We start from the raw sequence: 26,698 nt of genomic DNA on the forward strand, positions 1-26,698 counted from the left end.
CAGGAGCACTCGGGCTCCCTGAAGACTTCTAAAGCCTCCTTCGCCAGGTAAAGCAGTATTTGACTAATTTAGTCAAATACTGCTACCGGGCGAGCCAGCACTGGAACGAGGGGACCAGGAGAGGAGCCGGAAGGCTCTATAGGACCCAGAGCCTTCCCTCTCCTAGGGTAAGTATCTGTCTCATTTTTTTAAATGCGGTTCCCATTCACTTTAAAGAGACCCCGAGGTGTGCAGATGGGACACAGAGGCATGCTCTATGTCATAAGATGCCTCTGTGTGCTCACACCGCCGCTCTCTGCCCCCCCCACCGTCGCACTATAGCCAACCGAGATTAGCAACAATATTTGTCGCCATCTCGGAGGTAAACACAGGGGAGATGGATTCCATGTTTTAAACGCCCACCAGGTGCGTTCCTGCAGGGTTTCCAGTGCTGCCATTGGGCAGCTCTCTCTCTCTAGCCGCTCCCCCTGCCTCTCCCCGCCTCCCTGCACGCTGTGAGAGACGCACAGTCTCTCAGTGCAGCATTGTGACCCGTAGGTCACGTATCAGTTAGCCTACTTTTTTTTTTTTTTTAATTTCTTTGAGCCTGACTCGGGCTCTCTTTAAAAATTGATTTGTAGTCATAGTGGTGAACTGATAACAATTATAATGATAAAGGTTTATAACGATGCTTTAATGAAAGATTTAAAAGCATAAATGTGCTGTGTGCCCCATGATGACGTGTATATGGAGAATACATCAATGTGCAGTGTGCCACATGATGACGTGTATATGGAGAATACAGTACATCAATGTGCAGTGTGCCTATATGATGACGTGTATATGGAGAATACAGGGGGTGCAGAATTATTAGGCAAGTTGTATTTTTGAGGAATAATTTTAATATTGAACAACCACCATGTTCTCAATGAACCCAAAAAACTCATTAATATCAAAGCTGAATATTTTTGAAAGTAGTTTTTAGTTGTAGCTATTTTAGGGGGATATCTGTGTGTGCAGGTGACTATTACTGTGCATAATTATTAGGCAACTTAACAAAAAACAAATATATACCCATTTCAATGATTTATTTTTACCAGTGAAACCAATATAACATCTCAACATTCACAAATATACATTTTTGACATTCAAAAAACAAACAAATACAAATCAGTGACCAATATAGCCACCTTTCTTTGCAAGGACACTCAAAAGCCTGCCATCCATGGATTCTGTCAGTGTTTTGATCTGTTCACCATCAACATTGCGTGCAGCAGCAACCACAGCCTCCCAGACACTGTTCAGAGAGGTGTACTGTTTTCATTCCTTGTAAATCTCACATTTTATGATGGACCACAGGTTCTCAATGGGGTTCAGATCAGGTGAACAAGGAGGCCATGTCATTAGTTTTTCTTCTTTTCTACCCTTTCTTGCCAGCCACGCTGTGGAGTACTTGGACGCGTGTGATGGAGCATTGTCCTGCATGAAAATCATGTTTTTCTTGAAGGATGCAGACTTCTTCATGTACCACTGCTTGAAGAAGGTGTCTTCCAGAAACTGGCAGTAGGACTGGGAGTTGAGCTTGACTCCATCCTCAACCCGAAAAGGCCCCACAAGCTCATCTTTGATGATACCAGCCCAAACCAGTACTCCACCTCCACCTTGCTGGCGTCTGAGTCGGACTGGAGCTCTCTGCCCTTTACCAATCCAGCCACGGGCCCATCCATCTGGCCCATCAAGACTCACTCTCATTTCATCAGTCCATAAAACCTTAGAAAAATCAGTCTTGAGATATTTCTTGGCCCAGTCTTGACGTTTCAGCTTGTGTGTCTTGTTCAGTGGTGGTCGTCTTTCAGCCTTTCTTACCTTGGCCATGTCTCTGAGTATTGCACACCTTGTGCTTTTGGGCACTCCAGTGATGTTGCAGCTCTGAAATATGGCCAAACTGGTGGCAAGTGGCATCTTGGCAGCTGTACGCTTAAATTTTCTTAGTTCATGGGCAGTTATTTTGCGCCTTGGTTTTTCCACACGCTTCTTGCGACCCTGTTGACTATTTTGAATGAAACGCTTGATTGTTCGATGATCACGCTTCAGAAGCTTTGCAATTTTAAGAGTGCTGCATCCCTCTGCAAGATATCTCACTATTTTTGACATTTCGGAGCCTGTCAAGTCCTTCTTTTGACCCATTTTGCCAAAGGAAAGAAAGTTGCCTAATAATTATGCATACCTGATATAGGGTGTTGATGTCATTAGACCACACCCCTTCTCATTACAGAGATGCACATCACCTAATATGCTTAATTGGTAGGCTTTCGAGTCTATACAGCTTGGAGTAAGACCACATGCATAAAGAGGATGATGTGGTCAAAATACTCATTTGCCTAATAATTCTGCACTCCCTGTACATCAATGTGCAGTGTGCCACAGATGACATGTATATGGAGAATACATCAATGTGCAGTGTGCCACATGATGACGTATATATGGAGAATACATAAATGTGCAGTGTGCCACATGATGATGTATATATGGAGAATACATAGATGTGCAGTGTGCCATATGATGACGTATATATGGAGAATACATAGATGTGCAGTGTGCCACATGATGATGTATATATGGAGAATACATTAATGTGCAGTGTGCCACATGATGATGTGTACATGGAGAATACATAGATGTGCAGTGTGCTCCATGATGATGTGTATATGGAGAATACATAGATGTGCAGTGTGCCACATGATGCAGTGTATATGGAGAATACATTAATGTGCAGTGTGCCACATGATGACATGTATATGGAGAATACATCAATGTGCAGTGTGCCACATGATGATGTGTATATGGAGCATACATCAATGTGCAGTGTGCTCCATGATGATGTGTATATGGAGAATACATAGATGTGCAGTGTGCCACACGATGACGTGTATATGGAGAATACATAGCACACTGCACATTTTTGAATTCTCCATATACACTTCATCTTGTGTACACTGCACATTTACAGTGGGTTGCAAAAGTATTCGGCCCCCTTGAAGTTTTCCACATTTTGTCACATTACTGCCACAAACATGAATCAATTTTATTGGAATTCCACGTGAAAGACCAATACAAAGTGGTGTACACGTGAGAAGTGGAACGAAAATCATACATGATTCCAAACATGTTTTACAAATAAATAACTGCAAAGTGGGGTGTGCATAATTATTCAGCCCCCCTTGATCTGAGGGCAGTCAGTTGCCTATAGACATTGCCTGATGAGTGCTAATGACTAAATAGAGTGCACCTGTGTGTAATCTAATGTCAGTACAAATACAGCTGCTCTGTGAGGGCCTCAGAGGTTGTCTAAGAGAATATTGGGAGCAACAACACCGTGAAGCCAAAGAACACACAAGACAAATCAGGGATCAAGTTATTGAGAAATTTAAAGCAGGCTTAGGCTACAAAAAGATTTCCAAAGCCTTCAACATCCCACGGAGCACTGTTCAAGCGATCATTCAGAAATGGCACAACTGTAAAACTACCAAGACAAGGCCATCCACCTAAACTCACAGGCCGAACAAGGAGAGCGCTGATCAGAAATGCAGTCAAGAGGTCCATGGTGACTCTGGACGAGCTGCAGAGATCTACAGCTCAGGTGGGAGACTCTGTCCATAGGACAACTATTAGTCATGCACTGTACAAAGTTGGCCTTTATGGAAGAGTGGCAAGAAGAAAGACATTGTTAACAGAAAGCATAAGAAGTCCCGTTTGCAGTTTGCCACAAGCCATGTGGGGGACACAGCAGCCATGTGGAAGAAGGTGCTCTGGTCAGATGAGACCAAAATGGAATTTTTGGGCCAAAATGCAAAACGCTATGTGTGGCGGAAAACGAACACTGCACATCACTCTAAACACACCATCCACACTGTCAAACATGGTGGTGGCAGCATCATGCTCGGGGGGTAAATCTCTTCATCAGGGACAGGGAAGCTGGTCAGAGTTGATGGGAAGATGGATGGAGCCAAATACAGGGCAAACTTGGAAGATAACCTCTTGGAGACTGCAAAAGACTTGAAACTGGGGCGGAGGTTCACCTTCCAGCAGGACAATGACCCTAAACATAAAGCCAGGGCAACAATGGAATGGTTTAAAACAAAAACATATCTATGTGTTAGAATGGCTCAGTCAAAGTCCAGATCTAAATCCAATCGAGAATATGTGGCAAGATCTGAAAACTGCTGTTCACAAACGCTGTCCATCTAATCTGACTGAGCTGGAGCTGTTTTGCAAAGAAGAATGGGCAAGGATTTCAGTCTCTAGATGTGCAAAGCTGGTAGAGACATATCCTAAAAGACTGGCAGTTGTAAATGCAGCAAAAGGTGGTTCTACAAAGTATTGACTCAGGTTGCCGAATAATTATGCACACCCCACTTTGCAGTTATTTATTTGTAAAAAATGTTTGGAATGATGTATGATTTTCAATCCACTTCTCACATGTACACCACTTTGTATTGGTCTTTCACGTGGAATTCCAATAAAATTGACGCATGTTTGTGGCAGTAATGTGACAAAATGTGGAAACCTTCAAGGGGGCCGAATACTTTTGCAACCCACTGTAAATGTGCAGTGTACACAAGATGAAGTGTATATGGAGAATTCAAAAATGTGCAGTGTGCTCCATGATGACGTGTATATGGAGAATACATAGATGTGCAGTGTGCCACATGACGTGTATATGGAGAATACATCAATGTGCTACATGATGACGTGCATATGAGATAATACATAAATGTGCAGTGTGTCACATGATGATGTGTATATGGAGAATACATAAATGTGCAGTGTGCCACATGATGGGGTGTATATGGAGAATACATCAATGTGCAGTGTAGACATGATGACGTGTATATGGAGAATACATAAATGTGCAGTGTGCCACATGATGACGTGTATATGGAGAATACATAAATGTGCAGTGTGCTACATGATGAGGTGTATATGGAGAATACATCAATGTGAAGTGTGCCACATGAGGATGTGTATATGGAGAATACATAGATGTGCAGTGTGCCACATGATGACGTGTATATGGAGAATACATCAATGTGCAGTGTGCCACATGATGACGTGTATATGGAGAATACATAAATGTGCAGTGTGTCACATGATGACGTGTATAGAGAATACATCAATGTGCAGTGTGCCGCATGACGATATATATATATGGAGAATACATCAATGTGCAGTGTGCCACATGATGATATATATATGGAGAATACATCAATGTGCAGTGTGCCACATGATGACGTGTATATGGAGAATACATAAATGTGCAGTGTGCCACATGATGATATATATATGGAGAATACATAAATGTGCAGTGTGCCACATGATGATATATATATATATGGAGAATACATCAATGTGCAGTGTGCCACATGATGATGTACTGTATATATGGAGAATACATTAATGTGCAGTGTGCCACATGATAACGTGTTAAATACATCAATGTGCAGTGTGTCACATGATGACGTGTATAGAGAATACATCAATGTGCAGTGTGCCACATGATGATATATATATATGGAGAATACATAAATGTGCAGTGTGTCACATGATGACGTGTATAGAGAATACATCAATGTGCAGTGTGCCACATGATGATATATATATATGGAGAATACATAAATGTGCAGTGTGTCACATGATGACGTGTATAGAGAATACATCAATGTGCAGTGTGCCACATGATGATATATATATATGGAGAATACATCAATGTGCAGTGTGCCACATGATGATATATATATGGAGAATACATCAATGTGCAGTGTGCCACATGATGATGTATATATGGAGAATACATAGATGTGCAGTGTGCCACATGATGAGGTGTATATGGAGAATACATCAATGTGCAGTGTGCCACATGATGACGTGTATATGGAGAATACATAAATGTGCAGTGTGCCACATGATGATATATATATATATATATGGAGAATACATCAATGTGCAGTGTGCCACATGATGATGTACTGTATATATGGAGAATACATTAATGTGCAGTGTGCCACATGATAACGTGTTAAATACATCAATGTGCAGTGTGCCACATGATGACGTGTATATGGAGAATACATCAATGTGCAGTGTGTCACATGATGACGTGTATAGAGAATACATCAATGTGCAGTGTGCCACATGATGATATATATATATGGAGAATACATCAATGTGCAGTGTGCCACATGATGATATATATATGGAGAATACATCAATGTGCAGTGTGCCACATGATGATGTATATATGGAGAATACATCAATGTGCAGTGTGCCACATGATGAGGTGTATATGGAGAATACATCAATGTGCAGTGTGCCACATGATGATGTGTATATGGAGAATACATCAATGTGCAGTGTGCCACATGATGACGTTTATATGGAGAATACATCAATGTGCAGTGTGCCACATGATGACGTGTATATGGAGAATACATCAATGTGCAGTGTGCCACATGATGACGTGTATATGGAGAATACATAAATGTGCAGTGTGTCACATGATGACGTGTATAGAGAATACATCAATGTGCAGTGTGCCACAGATGACATGTATATGGAGAATACATAGATGTGCAGTGTGCCACATGATGATGTATATATGGAGAATACATCAATGTGCAGTGTGCCACATGATGATGTGTATATGGAGAATACATCAATGTGCAGTGTGCCACATGATGATGTATATATGGAGAATACATAAATGTGCAGTGTGCCACATGATGAGGTGTATATGGAGAATACATCAATGTGCAGTGTGCCACATGAGGATGTGTATATGGAGAATACATCAATGTGCAGTGTGCCACATGAGGATGTGTATATGGAGAATACATAGATGTGCAGTGTGCCACATGATGACGTGTATATGGAGAATACATAGATGTGCAGTGTGCCACATGATGATGTGTATATGGAGAATACATAAATGTGCAGTGTGCCACATGATGACGTATATATGGAGAATACATCAATGTGCAGTGTGCCACATGATGATGTGTATATGGAGAATACATCAATGTGCAGTGTGCCACATGATGATGTATATATGGAGAATACATAAATGTGCAGTGTGCCACATGATGAGGTGTATATGGAGAATACATCAATGTGCAGTGTGCCACATGAGGATGTGTATATGGAGAATACATCAATGTGCAGTGTGCCACATGAGGATGTGTATATGGAGAATACATAGATGTGCAGTGTGCCACATGATGACGTGTATATGGAGAATACATAAATGTGCAGTGTGCCACATGATGAGGTGTATATGGAGAATACATCAATGTGCAGTGTGCCACATGATGACGTATATATGGAGAATACATCAATGTGCAGTGTGTCACATGATGATATATATATGGAGAATACATCAATGTGCAGTGTGCCACATGATGATGTATATATGGAGAATACATCAATGTGCAGTGTGCCACATGATGAGGTGTATATGGAGAATACATCAATGTGCAGTGTGCCACATGATGATGTGTATATGGAGAATACATCAATGTGCAGTGTGCCACATGATGACGTGTATATGGAGAATACATCAATGTGCAGTGTGCCACATGATGACGTGTATAGAGAATACATCAATGTGCAGTGTGCCACATGATGATATATATATATGGAGAATACATCAATGTGCAGTGTGCCACATGATGATATATATATGGAGAATACATCAATGTGCAGTGTGGCACATGATGATGTATATATGGAGAATACATCAATGTGCAGTGTGCCACATGATGAGGTGTATATGGAGAATACATCAATGTGCAGTGTGCCACATGATGATGTGTATATGGAGAATACATCAATGTGCAGTGTGCCACATGATGACGTGTATATGGAGAATACATCAATGTGCAGTGTGCCACATGATGACGTGTATATGGAGAATACATCAATGTGCAGTGTGCCACATGATGACGTGTATATGGAGAATACATAAATGTGCAGTGTGTCACATGATGACGTGTATAGAGAATACATCAATGTGCAGTGTGCCACATGATGATATATATATATGGAGAATACATAAATGTGCAGTGTGCCACAGATGACATGTATATGGAGAATACATAGATGTGCAGTGTGCCACATGATGATGTATATATGGAGAATACATAGATGTGCAGTGTGCCACATGATGACGTGTATAGAGAATACATCAATGTGCAGTGTGCCACATGATGACGTGTATATGGAGAATACATCAATGTGCAGTGTGCCACATGATGACGTGTATAGAGAATACATAATTGTGCAGTGTGCCACATGAGGATGTGTATATGGAGAATACATAGATGTGCAGTGTGCCACATGATGACGTGTATATGGAGAATACATAAATGTGCAGTGTGCCACATGATGAGGTGTATATGGAGAATACATCAATGTGCAGTGTGCCACATGAGGATGTGTATATGGGGAATACATAGATGTGCAGTGTGCCACATGATGACGTGTATATGGAGAATACATAAATGTGCAGTGTGCCACATGATGAGGTGTATATGGAGAATACATCAATGTGCAGTGTGCCACATGAGGATGTGTATATGGAGAATACATAGATGTGCAGTGTGCCACATGATGACATGTACATGGAGAATACATAAATGTGCAGTGTGCCACATGATGACGTGTATATGGAGAATACATCAATGTGCAGTATGTCACATGATGACGTGTATAGAGAATACATCAATGTGCAGTGTGCCACATGATGATATATATATGGAGAATACATAAATGTGCAGTGTGCCACAGATGACATGTATATGGAGAATACATGGATGTGCAGTGTGCCACATGATGACGTGTATAGAGAATACATAAATGTGCAGTGTGCCACATGAGGATGTGTATAGAGAATACATAAATGTGCAGTGTGCCACATGATGCAGTGTATATGGAGAATACATAAATGTGCAGTGTGCCACACGATGACGTGTATATGGAGAATACATCAATGTGCAGTGTGCCACATGAGGACGTGTATATGGAGAATACATCAATGTGCAGTGTGCGACATGATGATGTGTATATGGAGAATACATCAATGTGCAGTGTGCCACATGATGACGTGTATAGAGAATACATAATTGTGCAGTGTGCCACATGATGATGTGTATATGGAGAATACATAGATGTGCAGTGTGCCACATGATGATGTGTATATGGAGAATACATCAATGTGCAGTGTGCCACATGATGACGTGTTGTATATGGAGAATACATCAATGTGCAGTGTGCCACATGATGATGTGTATATGGAGAATACATAAATGTGCAGTTTGCCACATGATGACGTGTATATGGAGAATACATAGATGTGCAGTGTGCCACATGATGGTGTGTATATGGAGAATACATAAATGTGCAGTGTGCCACATGATGACGTGTATGTGGAGAATACATAAATGTGCAGTGTGCCACATGATGACGTGTATATGGAGAATACATCAATGTGCAGTATGTCACATGATGACGTGTATAGAGAATACATCAATGTGCAGTGTGCCGCATGACGATATATATATATGGAGAATACATAAATGTGCAGTGTGCCACATGATGACGTGTATATGGAGAATACATCAATGTGCAGTGTGCCACATGATGCAGTGTATATGGAGAATACATCAATGTGCAGTGTGCCACATGATGACGTGTATGTGGAGAATACATCAATGTGCAGTGTGCCACATGATGACGTGTATGTGGAGAATACATCAATGTGCAGTGTGCCACGCGATGACGTGTATGTGGAGAATACATCAATGTGCAGTGTGCCACATGATGACGTGTATAGAGAATACATCGATGTGCAGTGTGCCACATGAAGACGTGTATATGGAGAATACATCGATGTGCAGTGTGCCACATGATGCAGTGTATATGGAGAATACATAAATGTGCAGTGTGCCACACGATGACGTGTATATGGAGAATACATCAATGTGCAGTGTGCCACATGAGGACGTGTATATGGAGAATACATCAATGTGCAGTGTGCCACATGAGGACGTGTATATGGAGAATACATCAATGTGCAGTGTGCCACATGATGATGTGTATATGGAGAATACATAGATGTGCAGTGTGCCACATGATGATGTGTATATGGAGAATACATAAATGTGCAGTTTGCCACATGATGACGTGTATATGGAGAATACATAGATGTGCAGTGTGCCACATGATGGTGTGTATATGGAGAATACATAAATGTGCAGTGTGCCACATGATGACGTGTATATGGAGAATACATCAATGTGCAGTATGTCACATGATGACGTGTATAGAGAATACATCAATGTGCAGTGTGTCACATGATGATATATATATGGAGAATACATCAATGTGCAGTGTGCCACATGAGGATGTGTATAGAGAATACATCAATGTGCAGTGTGCCGCATGACGATATATATATATGGAGAATACATAAATGTGCAGTGTGCCACATGATGACGTGTATATGGAGAATACATCAATGTGCAGTGTGCCACATGATGCAGTGTATATGGAGAATACATCAATGTGCAGTGTGCCACATGATGACGTGTATGTGGAGAATACATCAATGTGCAGTGTGCCACATGATGACGTGTATATGGAGAATACATCAATGTGCAGTATGTCACATGATGACGTGTATAGAGAATACATCAATGTGCAGTGTGTCACATGATGATATATATATGGAGAATACATAAATGTGCAGTGTGCCACATGATGACGTGTATGTGGAGAATACATCAATGTGCAGTGTGCCACATGATGACGTGTATAGAGAATACATCGATGTGCAGTGTGCCACATGAAGACGTGTATATGGAGAATACATCGATGTGCAGTGTGCCACATGATGCAGTGTATATGGAGAATACATAAATGTGCAGTGTGCCACACGATGACGTGTATATGGAGAATACATCAATGTGCAGTGTGCCACATGAGGACGTGTATATGGAGAATACATCAATGTGCAGTGTGCCACATGAGGACGTGTATATGGAGAATACATCAATGTGCAGTGTGCCACATGATGATGTGTATATGGAGAATACATAGATGTGCAGTGTGCCACATGATGATGTGTATATGGAGAATACATAAATGTGCAGTTTGCCACATGATGACGTGTATATGGAGAATACATAGATGTGCAGTGTGCCACATGATGGTGTGTATATGGAGAATACATAAATGTGCAGTGTGCCACATGATGACGTGTATATGGAGAATACATCAATGTGCAGTATGTCACATGATGACGTGTATAGAGAATACATCAATGTGCAGTGTGTCACATGATGATATATATATGGAGAATACATCAATGTGCAGTGTGCCACATGAGGATGTGTATAGAGAATACATCAATGTGCAGTGTGCCGCATGACGATATATATATATGGAGAATACATAAATGTGCAGTGTGCCACATGATGACGTGTATATGGAGAATACATCAATGTGCAGTGTGCCACATGATGCAGTGTATATGGAGAATACATCAATGTGCAGTGTGCCACATGATGACGTGTATGTGGAGAATACATCAATGTGCAGTGTGCCACATGATGACGTGTATGTGGAGAATACATCAATGTGCAGTGTGCCACGCGATGACGTGTATGTGGAGAATACATCAATGTGCAGTGTGCCACATGATGACGTGTATAGAGAATACATCGATGTGCAGTGTGCCACATGAAGACGTGTATATGGAGAATACATCGATGTGCAGTGTGCCACATGATGCAGTGTATATGGAGAATACATAGATGTGCAGTGTGCCACATGATGATGTATATATGGAGAATACATCAATGTGCAGTCTGCCACATGATGACGTGTATGTGGAGAATACATAAATGTGCAGTGTGCCACATGATGACGTGTATATGGAGAATACATCAATGTGCAGTGTGCCACGCGATGACGTGTATGTGGAGCTTACAGCACCACGTAGTACTCCGGTTACCGCAGCAACGCTTACCTTTGTACACAGAACTCGCACCACCACTTTCCACAGGGCAGACGAGTCAGAGCCTGGCTGGACTTCAAACAGCAGATATTTGTCCTGTCCCGATGCCAGCTTTGCCGTCCTGGAAGAGAGGAAGTGAACGAAATGGAATCATCGCAATGGAATCAGCTCGATAAACAAACATAATTTCCCTGATTTAAAGGATAACGGTAACAAGAGGGATATGGAGGCTGCCATGTTGATTTCCTTTTAAGCAATACCAGTTTCCTGGCTATTCTGCTGATCCTCTGCCTCTAATAATTTTAGCAGATCAGCGGTTTCTGACATTATTGCCAGATCTGACAAGATTAGCTGCATGCTTGTTTCTCGTGTTATTCAGACACTACTGTAGCCAAACAGAGCTGCAGGGCTGCCAGGCAACTGGTATGGTTTAAAAGGAAATAAATATGGCAGCCTCCATATTCTTCTCACTTCAGTTGTGCTTTAAAGGCCACCTGAAGTGACAACATTAATGTGGAATAAAACCCATGGTGGGCTAGAATGCCTGCTGTAGCAGCTGTTCCTGATACTTCTTGTCCCTCCCATTCCAGATTTCTTTAAAGGACATTGTATGTAGTAAGAGGGATATGGAGGCTGCCATATTTATTTCCTCTTAACCCCTTCCCGACTGTCTAAAGGTGGCCACACACACGATACAATAAAATTATCCGATTTTACTGGAATTCGATAAAAACAATTGGATCTCCCGAAAAAAAATCGAAAGCTTTTTTTTTTCATTTGACTGAAAAATCCGATCGGATTTCCCGTTTTCTTCGATTCTTACCGATCCGGATTGCCAGATATTTCTCTTCAATCTTTCTAAAGATTGTATGGTGTGTGTTAGATTGCCAATTTATTAATGTACACACCCTAGCATTTTTGTCAGAGTATCCAATCATTTTTATCATAATTGGTGAAAAATTGAACATAGATGTGGGTACATTGGTCATATTTTTGAAATGTTACAATCAGTCAGAAAAAATGATTGCAATTCTTAAATTTAACAGATATTTAAAAAAATGTATGGTGTGTGGCCACCTTTACACAGAGCGGCGTCGGCTGTAGCGTAGCTAAGTAGCTGTGGGCCCCGATGCAAGTTTTACATTGGGGCCCCCTAAGCACTCTATACAGAACAATTGATATGACGCACCAAAACCTGTCAATGGCAACTACAGTGTCAGAGGTGCAAGAAGGGGATGGGGAACAGTTTGTTAATGATTACCACTATTCAAAGTACCTATAGAAGTGATTATTATGAGCACAGGACCAATAGAGCGCTAATACAGCAGTTGAGGAAGGGCCCCTTGGGCCCCCCCTGGCCCAAGGGCCCAGATGCAATCGCAACCTCTGCAACCCCCTATTGCTACGCCCCTGGGTGGCGGGAGGGTGGTAGCCCCAGGACCGCCTAACACTGAAAGGCATCAAGTCCTGGGGCGGGGTCTTGCAGGATATCTCGGGCACATCTCCGCTTGAATGCTCTGCTCCAACATCCGTCTCCCACTATAGGAGACTGTTAGGCGGCAAAGCCGTTGTCTATTTACATTGTACAGTGCTGCGATCTACGGCAGCACTGTACAGGGGACAGCCGTGTAACTCGGCTGTCCCCTGGGGAGGCTCAGATAGCAACTGGCTCTCGTAGGCTGATGCTTACGAGAGCTGATCGCTGGATTGATTGCGGGGGGGGGGGGGGCAAGCGGAGTTTAAAATAAATAGAAAAATGACAAATTTATTAAGAATAAAATGACAAGTAAATAGATCAGCACACACTGCAGCTAGCTTACTATCAAGTACAGAGACAGGAAAATAGCTTACACTGTACATACTGGGGGTAGTAGCGATCAGCACATGCTGCAGCTTGTTTACTATCAGTAGAGGTACAGAGTATCAGCTTATACTGTACAAATCAGGGTAGCAGAGATCAAAACACGCTGCAGCTCGTTTACTATCAGCATAGGCACAAAGTAACAGCTTACGCTGTACATATTGGAAGTAGCAGAGATCAGCACATGCTGCAGCTAGTTTACTATCAAGTACAGACACAGGAAAACAGCTTACACTGTACATACTGGAGGTAGCAGAGATCAGCACACACTGCAGCTAGCTTACTATCAAGTACAGACACAGGAAAACAGCTTACACTGTTCATACTGGAGGTAGAGATCAGCACACACTGCAGCTAGCTTACTATCAAGTACAGACACAGGAAAACAGCTTACACTGTACATACTGGAGGTAGCAGAGATCAGCACACACTGCAGCTAGCTTACTATCAAGTACAGACACAGGAAAACCGCTTACACTGTGCATACTGGGGGTATCAGAGATCAGCACATGCTGCAGCTGGTTTACTATCAGCATAGGTAAAAAGTAACAGCTTACACTGTACATACAGGAGGTAGCAGAGATCAGCACACGCTGCTGCTAGTTTACTATCATAAAGGCACAGAGTTACAGCTTATACTGAACATACTGGGGGTAGCAGAGATCAAAGCAAGCTGCAGCTACTTTACTATCAGTATAGGCACTGAGAAACAGCTTATACTGTACAAACTGGAGGTAGCAGAGATCAGCACACACTGCAGCTAGCTTACTATCAGTACAGGAACAGAGTAACAGCTTATACTTTACATACTGGAGGCAGCAGGGATCAGCACACACTGCAGCTAGTTTACAATCTTTTTTTTCCTTCTTGAATATACTCTATTTGGATCATAAAGTGGGGAATGGAAACAGGCAGAAATATAGTCCATAAGTTAGTCCACAACCTTCACATTTTCCTCCATAAACTGTGATCTCTATTCTTTAATAGCTTCATGGATTAGGTTTTATCAGCCGTCTGTCAGCTGCTGTTTAATATGAACACACAAGGCCAGGGTGTGACATCACTGCATCACATGACTACCCAGAAAAACACTCATGTGAAGTCATACGAGCCTCGCCCAACCAGCAAAGTTACTCAAAACAAAGTTTGGAACAAAGCACTAAACTCTCCCCGTCCTTCATGTCATGTGACCACCTCCCTGGAGGCCACACAGTGCGACACTGGCCAGTAATCTAACAACTAACAGTCTTCATGATCAGTTATTACTCTTCACTATTGCCGTCTGTCCACAAGGCCAAGAGACTCAAGGTCCAATACGCAGCAGTGTAAACACTCCCGCAAGTCACAAATCAGGGAATTCTAAAGTAAGAACAACATTCCGGAAATTGGGTGTGCAGCCAACAGCTTTTAATATGTGAGAAAATTACAGTTTAAAGGCCCATTTTCACTGCAAAGTGTCAAATCGCGGATGAGTTTTTAAAACGCATGCAATTCTACTTAGGGCAGTATCCATGTACGTTTTCCATGCAAAAATGTGTTTTCCAACAGGACTATGGAGTGGATACAAAAATCATCCGACTCCTCAGTTTATGAAATCCCCAACTCCAAGTACCCTAAAATTGTTCCAAATCCTCAACTCCACAGCCCCGATTTCCACTAAAACCTATTATAGGTGAAAACGCAATCGTGTCCGCGAAAACTGCTGCATGCTGTCAGTTTTTTCACATATGGGAAATTCGCATTGGATAGAAAGTATCCCATATGCTTTTATGCCCTATGAAACGCGAATTCGCATGTGCAAAAAACGTCCAGAGTACAGCCATTTACTGACTTTTGAGCACCTCACAATGTCTTTGGATCCGGCTGCAGGGGTGAGAGGAGCAGTCACATGACAATAATGTATTATGCAAGGGGTGAAGGGAGCAGTCACATGACAATAGTGGATTATGCAGGGGGTGAGAGGAGCAGTCACATGACAATAATGTATTATGCAAGGGGTTAAGGGAGCAGTCACATGACAATAGTGGATTATGCAGGGGGTGAGAGGAGCAGTCACATGACAATAATGTATTATGCAAGGGGTTAAGGGAGCAGTCACATGACAATAGTGGATTATGCAGGGGGTGAGGGGAGCAGTCACATGACAATAATGTATTATGCAGGGTGTGAGGTGAGCAGTCACATGACAATAGTGGATTATGCAGGGGTGAAGGGAGCAGTCACATGACAATAGTGGATTATGCAGGGGGTGAGGGGAGCAGTCACATGACAATAGTGGATTATGCAGGGTGTGAGGGGAGCAGTCACATGACAATAGCATATTATGCAAGGTGTGAGGTGAGCAGTCACATGACATTAGTGGATTATGCAGGGGGTGAGAGGAGCAGTCACATGACAATAGTGGATTGTGCAGGGTGTGAGGGGAGCAGCCACATGACAATAGCGTATTATGCAGGGGGTGAGGAGAGCAGTCACATGACAATAGCGTGTTATGCAAGGTGTGAGGTGAGCAGTCACATGACAATAGTGGATTATGCAGGGGGTAAGTGGAGCAGTCACATGACAATACAGATTGTTGGAGGGTTGGTATAACTGACTACATTTCCTGGCACCCCCCCATGGACACCCCGTTCCCTCAAGCGGAGATCACGTCAACACGGCACCTACTGAGTGATTTACAGAACAGACTTACACATCATTCAGTTCAGCCACTCTCCCCAGGAACTCCTCGTACGTCAGGAAGCCGCTCTCCCGCACAAGGGTCACATGCTTGACGACTTTTTCAGGAAGTTTATTCATGGCGGACTGGCCGGTCAACTGCTGGCCCATGGCTGGGGCGTGGAGGAGGAAAGGCTTCACCTCAGAATGCAGGTCACGCTTACGCCAGGTCCTGCAACACAAACACCAACTCAGAGGTTTCATCCAGTTTTGCAAATGTTTCGGCCATTTCTCGCAAAGTTTATTCTTCCACATCTTTGTTATGGGAAACATGGAAGTCGCACGCCAACATTAACCCTTTACACACCAAAATAAATAGGTACAGCAAACTAAAACACAGACCATAATAATAAACACTGAATAGTTAGTTGGTAGAATGGAGGGTGTTTAGTATTTGTACCATGTCAGTTAACATCGATAAGGTTTCCTCAAACACATCATGCATCAAACCAGTTTCTGGGAACCAGGGCTGTGGAGTTGATACCAAAAATCCCCCAACTCCAACTCCTCAGTTCCTGAATTCCACAGACTCCTCTAATTTTCATATTGCATTCTTGTTGATTGAAAGTATGTAACATAAAAAACATTTCATTACTGCCAAAGCTTAAGAATTTTAAAGCTATATTAAGATGCCATCTGCTTTTGGGAAAAAAAAAACTCCCAGGCCAGGAAGTTGACACTCTACCCTCTTGGCCTGTTGTTGCCAACGCAAATGCCCCAGTATGTCGTCAGTATAATAAGATTCACCAGAGCACCTTATCTGCTGGATTCCAGCGTGTAGCCCAGCCACCTTGCAGAAAAGGCCTCTACATTTTCTATATCTGATATAGAAAAAGCCAGGGCCATTTTATGCAAGGGGCAGATCTATGCATCGAAACCTAGCTGATACAGGGATCCAGTGAATCTTATTCAGAGATGCATTTTAACTTAACTTAGGATATAGCTGTAGAGTAGGTGTTAAATAGATATACTCACTCGTTTTTATTTCTAAGAGTGATGTGCAAGTACTCTGCAGGGCAATGAGGAGATTCTTCCTCTATTACACATTCTTCATGTACAATCTGAACCAGGTTTATGGGTGATAGACAACACCTCTGGGTTCAATGTACATCGCCAATCAGGTATGCTCTTGGCGGCACAGATTTTCATCTGATTCAACAACTTTATAATCAGATGGTCAAATGGCCACCAAGTCGATAGATGTATGGGCACCTTAATACTTTTTGCCATAGACCCCGAACAAGCATGCAGATCAGAAGTTTGACTTTAGATGTCCTTTAAAGGGAAGGTGCGAGCACCATAAAATAAAAAATCCACTGACCTCGGGCTTCCTCCAGCCCCCTAGCCGTAGCTCCCGGTCCCCTCCGGTGCAGATACTGACCTTGCCAGGTCGGCATTTGGGTCGGCTTCTCCTGCGCTCTAGCATGCGGTTCACATGGTGGAGTTGACTTCATACGGACTGCGCCGTGCAGTCCACATGACGTCTGCACGACTCAGAGCCGCTCGCGCATGCGCAGTGGGCATCTTGCACCGGAGGGGACTTCGGGCCACTGGCGGTGAGCAGAGCTGCAGCGAGGGCACAGGATGGCTGGCAGGGGCTGGAAGAAGCCCCAGGTAAGTGGATTTTTTTTTATTTTTAGCGTGCTCGGATGTGTCCTTTAAATACCTATTATTGGCAATAGGGAATATTTGCATATGAAATGCTGCCAATTCTCACAAGCCATCTGTTGCGCATGCTTGAGTACAGTGAAGCATGAGGTTGTGGGTGATGCATAGTACTATAAAGGCCTGAACAGGCATGCATGTAGCCTGCAGGTAACATTACAGTCACTGAAAGTCATTCAGTACAGCAGCGAAGTGGAACACCTATTTGTGTATAATATAACTATACTACATATGTACTTGCTTGTTCATGTCCACACTGAGTGTTATGACTCATAACTGTGCATACAAACTATACCTATTAATCTGAGTATTTATGTGCACAGTCTATATCTCAATCTTCCTACATGATGGGCAGCACGGTGGCGTAGTAATTAGCACTCTCACCTTGCAGCACTGAGTTTGAATCCCAGCCAGGGCATTATCTGCATGGAGTTTGTATGTTCTCTCCGTGTCTGCGTGGGTTTACTTTGGGCACTCAGGTTTCTTCCCACATCCCAAAAACATACAGGTAAATTGGCCCTAGACTACAATGGACATATGACACAAGGCAAGACAAGCTTTTCTCCTTGCAGACTCAAAGAGCTTGAGCTGCAGCCACTAGACAGTAGCAGTGTTAGGGAGTGTAGCCCAAGGACTCCTTACTGAATAGGTGCTGGCTTACAGAGCAGGAAGAGCCGAGATTAAAACACAGGTCACCGGTGTCAGGGGCAGAGCCCTTAACCATTACACTGTGACTGACTTTGGTAGGGATTAGATTGTGAGCCCCTCTGAGTGACAAGACTATATATAAAGCGCTGTGGAACATGTTGGCTCTAAATAAATTGTATATGTACATAAGCTGTAAGGCCTTGTTCACATCATGAATCGCAATCGCTGATGCCAGCATTTTGCGTTTTTGTGCGCAATTTTTTTTTAGCGCCGCTAGGCGCTCACCTGCGCGTTAGGGATTTTTTTGTAAAGCGCTTTTCTAAGTGCTTTTGCAGAGCCATTTGTTTTTAACTCTTTCCCCCGGTAATGAATAAATACAATGTATTTATTCATGAAAGCGCTGGAGAAATCACTAAACAAAACGCTTTTTCAAGCACTTTGCGATTTCCCTATACCTTCCATTGAGGCAAATCACCCCAAAAATGGTACAGGCAGCGCTTTGGTGAGCGGATCGGAATCGAACCGCTCAGATGTGAACACACTCATAGGGAATCATTGCACAAGTGTTAGGGAGATTTTAAAAAGCGGCGGCGCTTTTGGGCCCGTTCGCACTTGAGCGGGAATCGCGCGATTCCCGCTCTAGGCAAACCGCTAGCAGTCTTTGAAAAACTGCTACAACATGTAACAAATGGCGGTGTTCTCACTGCCGCGTTTGCGGTTAGCGTTAACCGCAAACGTGTTACATGCAGCGGTTTGCCGGCGGCTCGCGATTAGCGTTTAGAGATCGCGGTTAGCATGCATAGCACCGCTAATCCCGATCGCTCCAAAACCGCCGCAGTGTCCAGTGAATTTTCCACGTTAATCGTGGGAAAATCACTCCCGCAATACCGCCGGCATTTTGCGGTTTTAGATGTGAACGGGCCTTTAAAAGCCTGAAAACGATCTAGGTGTGAACAAGCCCTCAGGGTACCTATTTCGGCACTAGTCTACTTTAGAGGACCCAGCAGAAAAAATGGTTTAAGATGACTCTGAAGTCTCTAAAAAAATGTTTTTTTATTTCAATAATCCGTTTAACACTTTAGCCCTAACTAAACCGCCGCATCCCTGCCGCTATAAACTATCTAAATCCCCCCCCCCCAACTCCCCCCTCCCTCTCCCCCGCAAAATCCACAACTTTCTTGGTCGTGGATTTTGCTGCCCTCTACTCTTCCGTGTAAGGCAGAGCTATGAGCTGCAGCCCTGCCTCACACGCGTCTGTCAGAGGCGGATCTCTGCCTCTCCCCGCCCCTCTCAGTAAAGGAAGACAGAGAGGGGCGGGGGAGAGGCGGAGATCCTCCGCTGATAGACGCGTGGAGAGGCAGGGCTGCGGCTCATAGCCCTGCCTCACACAGAAGCGCTCCCCGTAGTGTGCCCCGGGGAGTTTGGGAGGATTTAGATAGTTTACAGCCGCGGGGATGCGGCAGTTTAGTTAGGGCTAAGCTATTAAACAGATTATTGAATTAAAAAACTTTTTTTTTTAGAGACTTCAGAGTCTCTTTAAGGAAATGTAGTTAATGTTATCGGGTGTACAGCACCCTCCTGAACTTCTAGGTTTCCAATAGGTTGTAGCAAACTATAACCACACTATTCGGCCAATCACAACGCTATGTGCTGTGATTGGACAACTGTTCTCGATGAGGTTTCATGGTGGGTCCCCTTAAAGAGGAACTTCAGTGAAAATAATGTAATAAAAAAAGTGCTTCATTTTTACAATAATTATGTAGAAATGATTTAGTCAGTGTTTGCCCATTGTAAATTCTTTCTTCTCCCTGATTTACATTCTGACATTTATCACATGTTCACATTTTTACTGCTGGCAGGTGATGTCACTGGAAGTAGCTACTGCTTGCTTTTTTGGCAGTTGGAAACAGCTGTAAACAGCTATTTCCCACAATGCAGCAAGGTTCACAGACAGGAAACTGCCAGGACCATAGGCCTCAGTTTCCAGTGGGAGGGGTTTCACCACAATATCAGCCATTCAGAGCCCCCTGATGATCCGTTTATGAAAAGGAATAAGATTTCTCATGTACCAGTCATGTCACTTGTGTATAAATACTACTAATCCCTGTACACATATTCAGTGTTCTCCCCATGCTCTTTTAGCCGGGTTCTCCAACCGGCTAGTTTTGGTAGGCACCTGGCTGTCACCTGTTTGCCTCTTAATTCTCCGCCTATGATGTAAGCAGAGTTGCGTCAGTTGAGTTGCATTCTTCGGTCGTGTCCCACCCGGCTACTTTTTCATGCCACCCGGCTGGAAAAATTTCTGTGGAGAACACTGTATGTATGTATGTATGTATGTATGTATGTATGTATGTATGTATGTATGTATGTATGTATGTATGTATGTATGTATATATATATATATATATATATATATATATATATATATATATATATATATAATATTAATATCCAACCCCCTCTGCGCAGCACACTTTGGGTTATATTCTACAGTCGCCTCACGCGTGCCACCCCTACATCCACACCTCACGCACTGTACGCCTACACCATTCATTCCATAGCATAAAATTTTCAACCTAATGAACATCCCCGCCCTTTCAGAGTCTAGGCCAATTTGGGCAGAAGCCAATTAACCCATGGGCTTGTTTGTAGGATTTGGGAGGAAATAGGAATGCTTTGAGAGAAACACAGAGAATATACAATCTCCTAACTGGTAGTTTCTGTCTAGGTTCAATCACACCTGGGACCCCAGCCCTGCATGGTAAGTGCCAGGGGCGTTGCTGGGATCCTAAGAGATCCGAGGCACTTTTGAGCACTCCAGATGCAAAATGGGCATGGACACCCACCAGAATGTGGGTGTGATCATGGGTGGAGCCAGATTTACACGAACTTAAAGGAATACTATCAATACCCAAGTTTTTTTTTAAATTACAATGTACAAATAATGTCTAAGTAGCTGTGTAAACATTTTCCTATTTGTCATGTTAAATATCAGAGGCAAAAGCTGTAATTAACTGTGTGTAGGGTTAAGCTCTATTGGGACAAATCATTCGCAAAGGGGTTTCTGTTTCAATGCACAGCCAGTGTTGTTTTTTGCATATCACACTACACAGTATTTTTCCCTGAAAGCCCCCAAAAATATGAAAAACTGTGCTGTCACAGACAATTTACATGTTCAAAACAAGTTACATTTCCTCTGCTCTCTTGCAGACAGCTTAGAAACATGCAGCTTCTTATGAGAGCTCTCTGACACACAGTTACAGAGTTAACTACACTGTGAGGGAAACTCCCCTCCTCTCATTAACTCTCCCGTCAGAAATAAGCAGACAGTGCAGTCAGTTCAGAGTGAAAGGAATTTGTTTCAGTAAACAAAAGAGATAAGCAAATTAAATGTATACATCATTATTTACCAGCACTTCAGCAACTCTCTCAAACTCAGGTTAAAGCGGATCCGAGATGAAAAACTAAATATAACAAGTGACTTGTCTATATATCTTATCTAAAGTTTAGATAGTTTACACAGCAAATCTATCTTCAAACAGCTTCAACAGTATATTAATATTTTTTCCTGTGATACAATTGGAGCAGACATGTTTTCTGCTTGTCACTATTACACAATTACACACACAGGCAAGCTTATCTGTATCTAGGCATGCTAATCTGCATATTCTGTGAAAACTCCACTCTTATCTCCTCCATTACACAGGCAAGTGATCTGTATCTGCACTGCAGCTCTCAGATTGTGAAAACTCTGCCTCTGAAATCTATAGCTAGTAACACCTTTTTCACCTGCCCAGACTGAAATCCCACAATCCCTTGCAAGCGCCAAGGCACTCTGGAGAAGCTGTGGGTGTGGTTTGTTTAGTTTATAGGAAATTAGGGTATTAAAACAAAACAAAACAAAACAAGTATTTGGCTTGAGGTATGCCCTGTAAACTATATGTAAGGAACACAATTATGCAAGGAGTAAAAGTTCATCTCGGATCCACTTTAACCACTTTACAACTGAGGGGTTTTACTCCTTCAGCATCCAAGAAATTTTCACCTTTCAGCTCCTTCCATTGATTTGCCAATAACTTTATCTCTACTTATCAGAATGAAATGTGTTAAATGTGTTTTTTCTTATCACTAATTAGGCTTACTTTGGGTGGTACATTATGCCAAGAATTATTTTATTCTAAATGTTTTTTAATGGAAAAATAAGAAAAAATTGGAAAAAAATCCTTATTTTTCAGTTTTCGGCCATTATAATTTTTAAATAATGCATGCTACCGTAATTAAAATCCACGTAATTTATGTGCCCATTTGTACCGGTTATTACACCATTTAAATGATGTCCCTATCACAATGTCTGGCGCCAATATTTTATTAGGAAATAAAGATGCATTTTTTTTTAGTTTTGCATCCATCATTAATAAAAAGCCCATAATTTATAAAGTAACAGTATTATACCCTCTTGACATGCATATTAAAAAAGTTCAGTCCCTAAGAAAACTATTTATGCATTTTTTATAATTGTAAATTTATTTCATTGTATTTTTTTACAAAAAAAATAAATGTTGGTAACTATTGGGGAGTTTGGGAGGTAAGGGGTTAATTTAAAATGTAAAAACAGGTCTTTGCATTTAGGAAAAATACTTTTAGATGTAGTTTTACTATTTGGCCACAAGATGGTCTCAGTCTTTTTTTTTCTTAACCTCCCTGGCGGTCTATTAAGACCACGTCGGGCTCTCCTTAAGGGGACCCTGCAGGAAACTTCATAAGTAACAGTTCTCCAATCACAGCACCCTCTTACAGCACAAAGCATTGTGATTGGCTGAATAATGTGGGCATAGTTTACTACAACCTATTGGAAACCTAGCAGTTGGAAAGGGTTCCATCCACCCAATCGCGCTAGCTGAATTTCGCTGTCAGGTTTCCTGCTGGGTCCCCTCAAGCAGACTAGTGCCACAAGCACTGCCCTTTCACTTGATTCAGCACATTCAAGTGAATGGGCAGTGCCTGTACCGTTGTTTGCGCTAATGTAGTTTTCCGATCCCAATTTTTGGCATTGTTTCAGCCAAACGTTGCTTACCCCCGCCGCTCTGCGTTCCTCTGCAGAGGTAAAAAAAAAGTCGGATGCCGCTGAAAGACAATTACTTTCAACATGCTTGCAGAAAAGCCTTTGACCGACATGCCAGCAGACACCCATGTGATCCTGCCCTTATATACCCAAACCTCCTTTGTAAACTTGAGTTCTTCATATCATATATCTGTACAATGCCCTATTATCCAATATATATATGTTCCATAATTTACTAATGTGATCTATACCATATGTTCCAATACATAATAATTATATACTTATATCATCTACATACCCAATGATCACACATATATTTACATCATTATCTGTACAATACCTCCTTATCCAATCTATATGCTCCATAATTTACTAATATGATTTATACCCTATGTTCCAATACATAATATCTTATAGTCCAATATATGTGTTCCATAATCTATTTATATGATGTATATACCCTATGATCCATACCTCTGAACTTTGCGAGATGATAAAAAGGGACACTTAAACCACGCCCCTGCTACACCCTTGATCACGCCCCCACCACACCCCTAGTCACACAGAACCATCAAGATTTCATAAGAAAAATATGTTGTTTTATAATTCAAACCACACTGGTCCTTTCTATCCTGGTTCATTTTCCTTCATATTACCATTTTAAAATTAGTAATATATCAATTTAAAGGATGGGAATAAAGTTTAGAATCAAACACATTTTTTAGTAGAGAAATATATATATTTACTCAGAAAGAGGGACAAAGTCCTGAAAGAGGGACAAATGAGGAGGAAAGAGGGACAGTTGTGAGCTATGTATGATACATATGTTTACATCATCATACTGATCTATGTGACTCACATGCTATATATGTGCATTATGCAGTAGGTGAATGTGTTGTATATCTGTACAATACCTCCTTATCCAATATATATGTTCCATCATTTACTAATGTGACCTATACCCTATGTTCCAATACATAATACCTTATATTCCAAAATATGTGTTCCATAAATCTACTTATATGATATATATATACCCTGTGATCCAATACATATGCTTACATCATCATACTGATCTATGTGGCTCACAGGCAGTATCTATGTGCACCATGCAGTAGCTAAATGTCGTATGCATACAGCTGACAGCTGTGCCCCCCCCCCCCCCCCCCATATGATGCGCAGAGCAGACACCCCCCCATACCAGACATTACATACAGAGGTCCTGCTGATGGGTGGGAGCTGCGCCTCCTCCTCCCGGCCAGGTACACAACAGCGCTGAGCGACCCCCATACACAGCAGCACAAACTCACCACGCAGGTCACGTGGTGTACACTGAACACACGCACTGTACCCGCCCAGCTGTCAGTAGCCAAGCGACGTCTCCAGGACGCACGCATCCTGCGGCCACCATGTTTAGTGTGGGCACGCTGACCTCACATGGCTGCAGCGCCACCTGGCTACGCGAAATTCTCTGGTAAGACTTCCAGCAGCATTTTAGAGCTAGGCATGAGAGATGTGCTAACATTTTTAATTGAAAAGGGTGTTGGTATAGATTACCCACTACTTGGGCTTTGTTCACATCTGAAATTGGGGGGACAGGAGCGCATTCGTAAAAAAATGGTGTCCGGAGGGAGGTGCATAGCTCCCAACTGACAGTCCCTCTTTCCTCCTCATTTGTCCCTCTTTCGTCCTCATTTGTCCCTCTTTCAGGACTTTGTTCCTCTTTCTATGTAAATATATATATAGTTCTCTATTAAAAAATGTGTTTGATTGACTCTTAACTTTATTCCCATCCTTTAAATTGATATATTACTAATTTTAAAATGTTAATATGAAGGAAAATGGATCAGGATAGAAAGGACCGGTGTGGATTGAATTAGAAAACAACATATTTTTCTTATGAAATCTTTATTGTATGTGTGGCAAGGGGTGTGACAGGGGCATGATCAGGGGTGTTGCTTAAAGAGAACCTGAACTAAAAATAAAAAGTCACAATAACCATTCACAAGTGATGCTTACCTCCTGTGTAGTCTACTAATCAATCTCTTTCTCCTCTCCTGCGTCCCGCTTGTCCACCGTGATCAATGGAATTTTCCGGCCTCTATTTTAAAAATGGCCATTACCCCATAACAGCTTCTTGGTCAGTAGACTGTTAAACTGTAATATCACCCACTTGAGCCATAGGTAAACATGGACATTACCTTGCACATTCAGTTGTAACTGACAGCTGCTGGTATATAACTGGCATCAACTGGTATATTTCAGTTCTGACAAAATATTGTCAGAACTGGAAAGGATCACTGTAAGAAGAAAATGGTGAGCTTCTGAGAGGAACTGACGGTGAGGTTAGTATGTAATATTTATTTACAGCTACGTCATGTGTTTATTTGAAATACTTTTACTCGCTTCAGGTCCCCTTTAAGTGTCCCTCTTTTGCATCTTAAAAAGTTGGGAGATATGGAGGTGTGTGGGCACCTGGTACAGCCACTAGTAGAATATTGGCAATTATACCAACATTCTACTATCCCTCACTGTAACCTTATTCTCACACTAACCTACCCCTACCTACGCTTAACCTCAACCCCTTCATATACCTCCATGGACACACTACGGTATTAGTGGCTAAGTGGGGTCTGGCTACATAATATACAAAGCCCATGCACCTAATCACTGTCACGGTCAGTTACCTGTCCAG

The 26,698-nt window shown here is 42.2% G+C and overlaps 2 protein-coding genes across 4 annotated transcripts in view; one reads left to right on the top strand and one right to left on the bottom strand.

The window, feature by feature from the left end:
• The window catches only part of RNF141 (ring finger protein 141), a 72,893-nt gene that overhangs the window by 17,114 nt on the left and 29,081 nt on the right, over positions 1–26,698 (bottom strand). Inside the window, exons 1-3 of one of the 2 annotated variants that reach the window (XM_068259578.1) lie at positions 25,219–25,336; positions 16,603–16,800; positions 12,062–12,170 (exon numbers count right to left, since the gene is read on the bottom strand). In XM_068259578.1, the coding sequence (XP_068115679.1) occupies positions 12,062–12,170; positions 16,603–16,739 (246 nt within the window). In that variant the 5' untranslated portion in view covers positions 16,740–16,800; positions 25,219–25,336. Of the gene's footprint in view, positions 1–12,061; positions 12,171–16,602; positions 16,801–25,218; positions 25,337–26,698 lie in introns of those variants that run through there. The other variant, XM_068259579.1, reaches the window with a different exon arrangement.
• Positions 15,190–26,698, top strand: part of LOC137537658 (CD276 antigen-like) — a 401,520-nt gene continuing 390,011 nt past the window's right edge. The window contains exon 1 of one of the 2 annotated variants that reach the window (XM_068259572.1): positions 15,190–15,274. The gene's annotated coding sequence lies outside the window, so the exon portion shown is untranslated. Of the gene's footprint in view, positions 15,275–25,389; positions 25,478–26,698 lie in introns of those variants that run through there. The other variant, XM_068259571.1, reaches the window with a different exon arrangement.

This window comes from Hyperolius riggenbachi, chromosome 11 (assembly GCF_040937935.1).
Source record: "Hyperolius riggenbachi isolate aHypRig1 chromosome 11, aHypRig1.pri, whole genome shotgun sequence".
NCBI lineage: Eukaryota > Metazoa > Chordata > Amphibia > Anura > Hyperoliidae > Hyperolius > Hyperolius riggenbachi.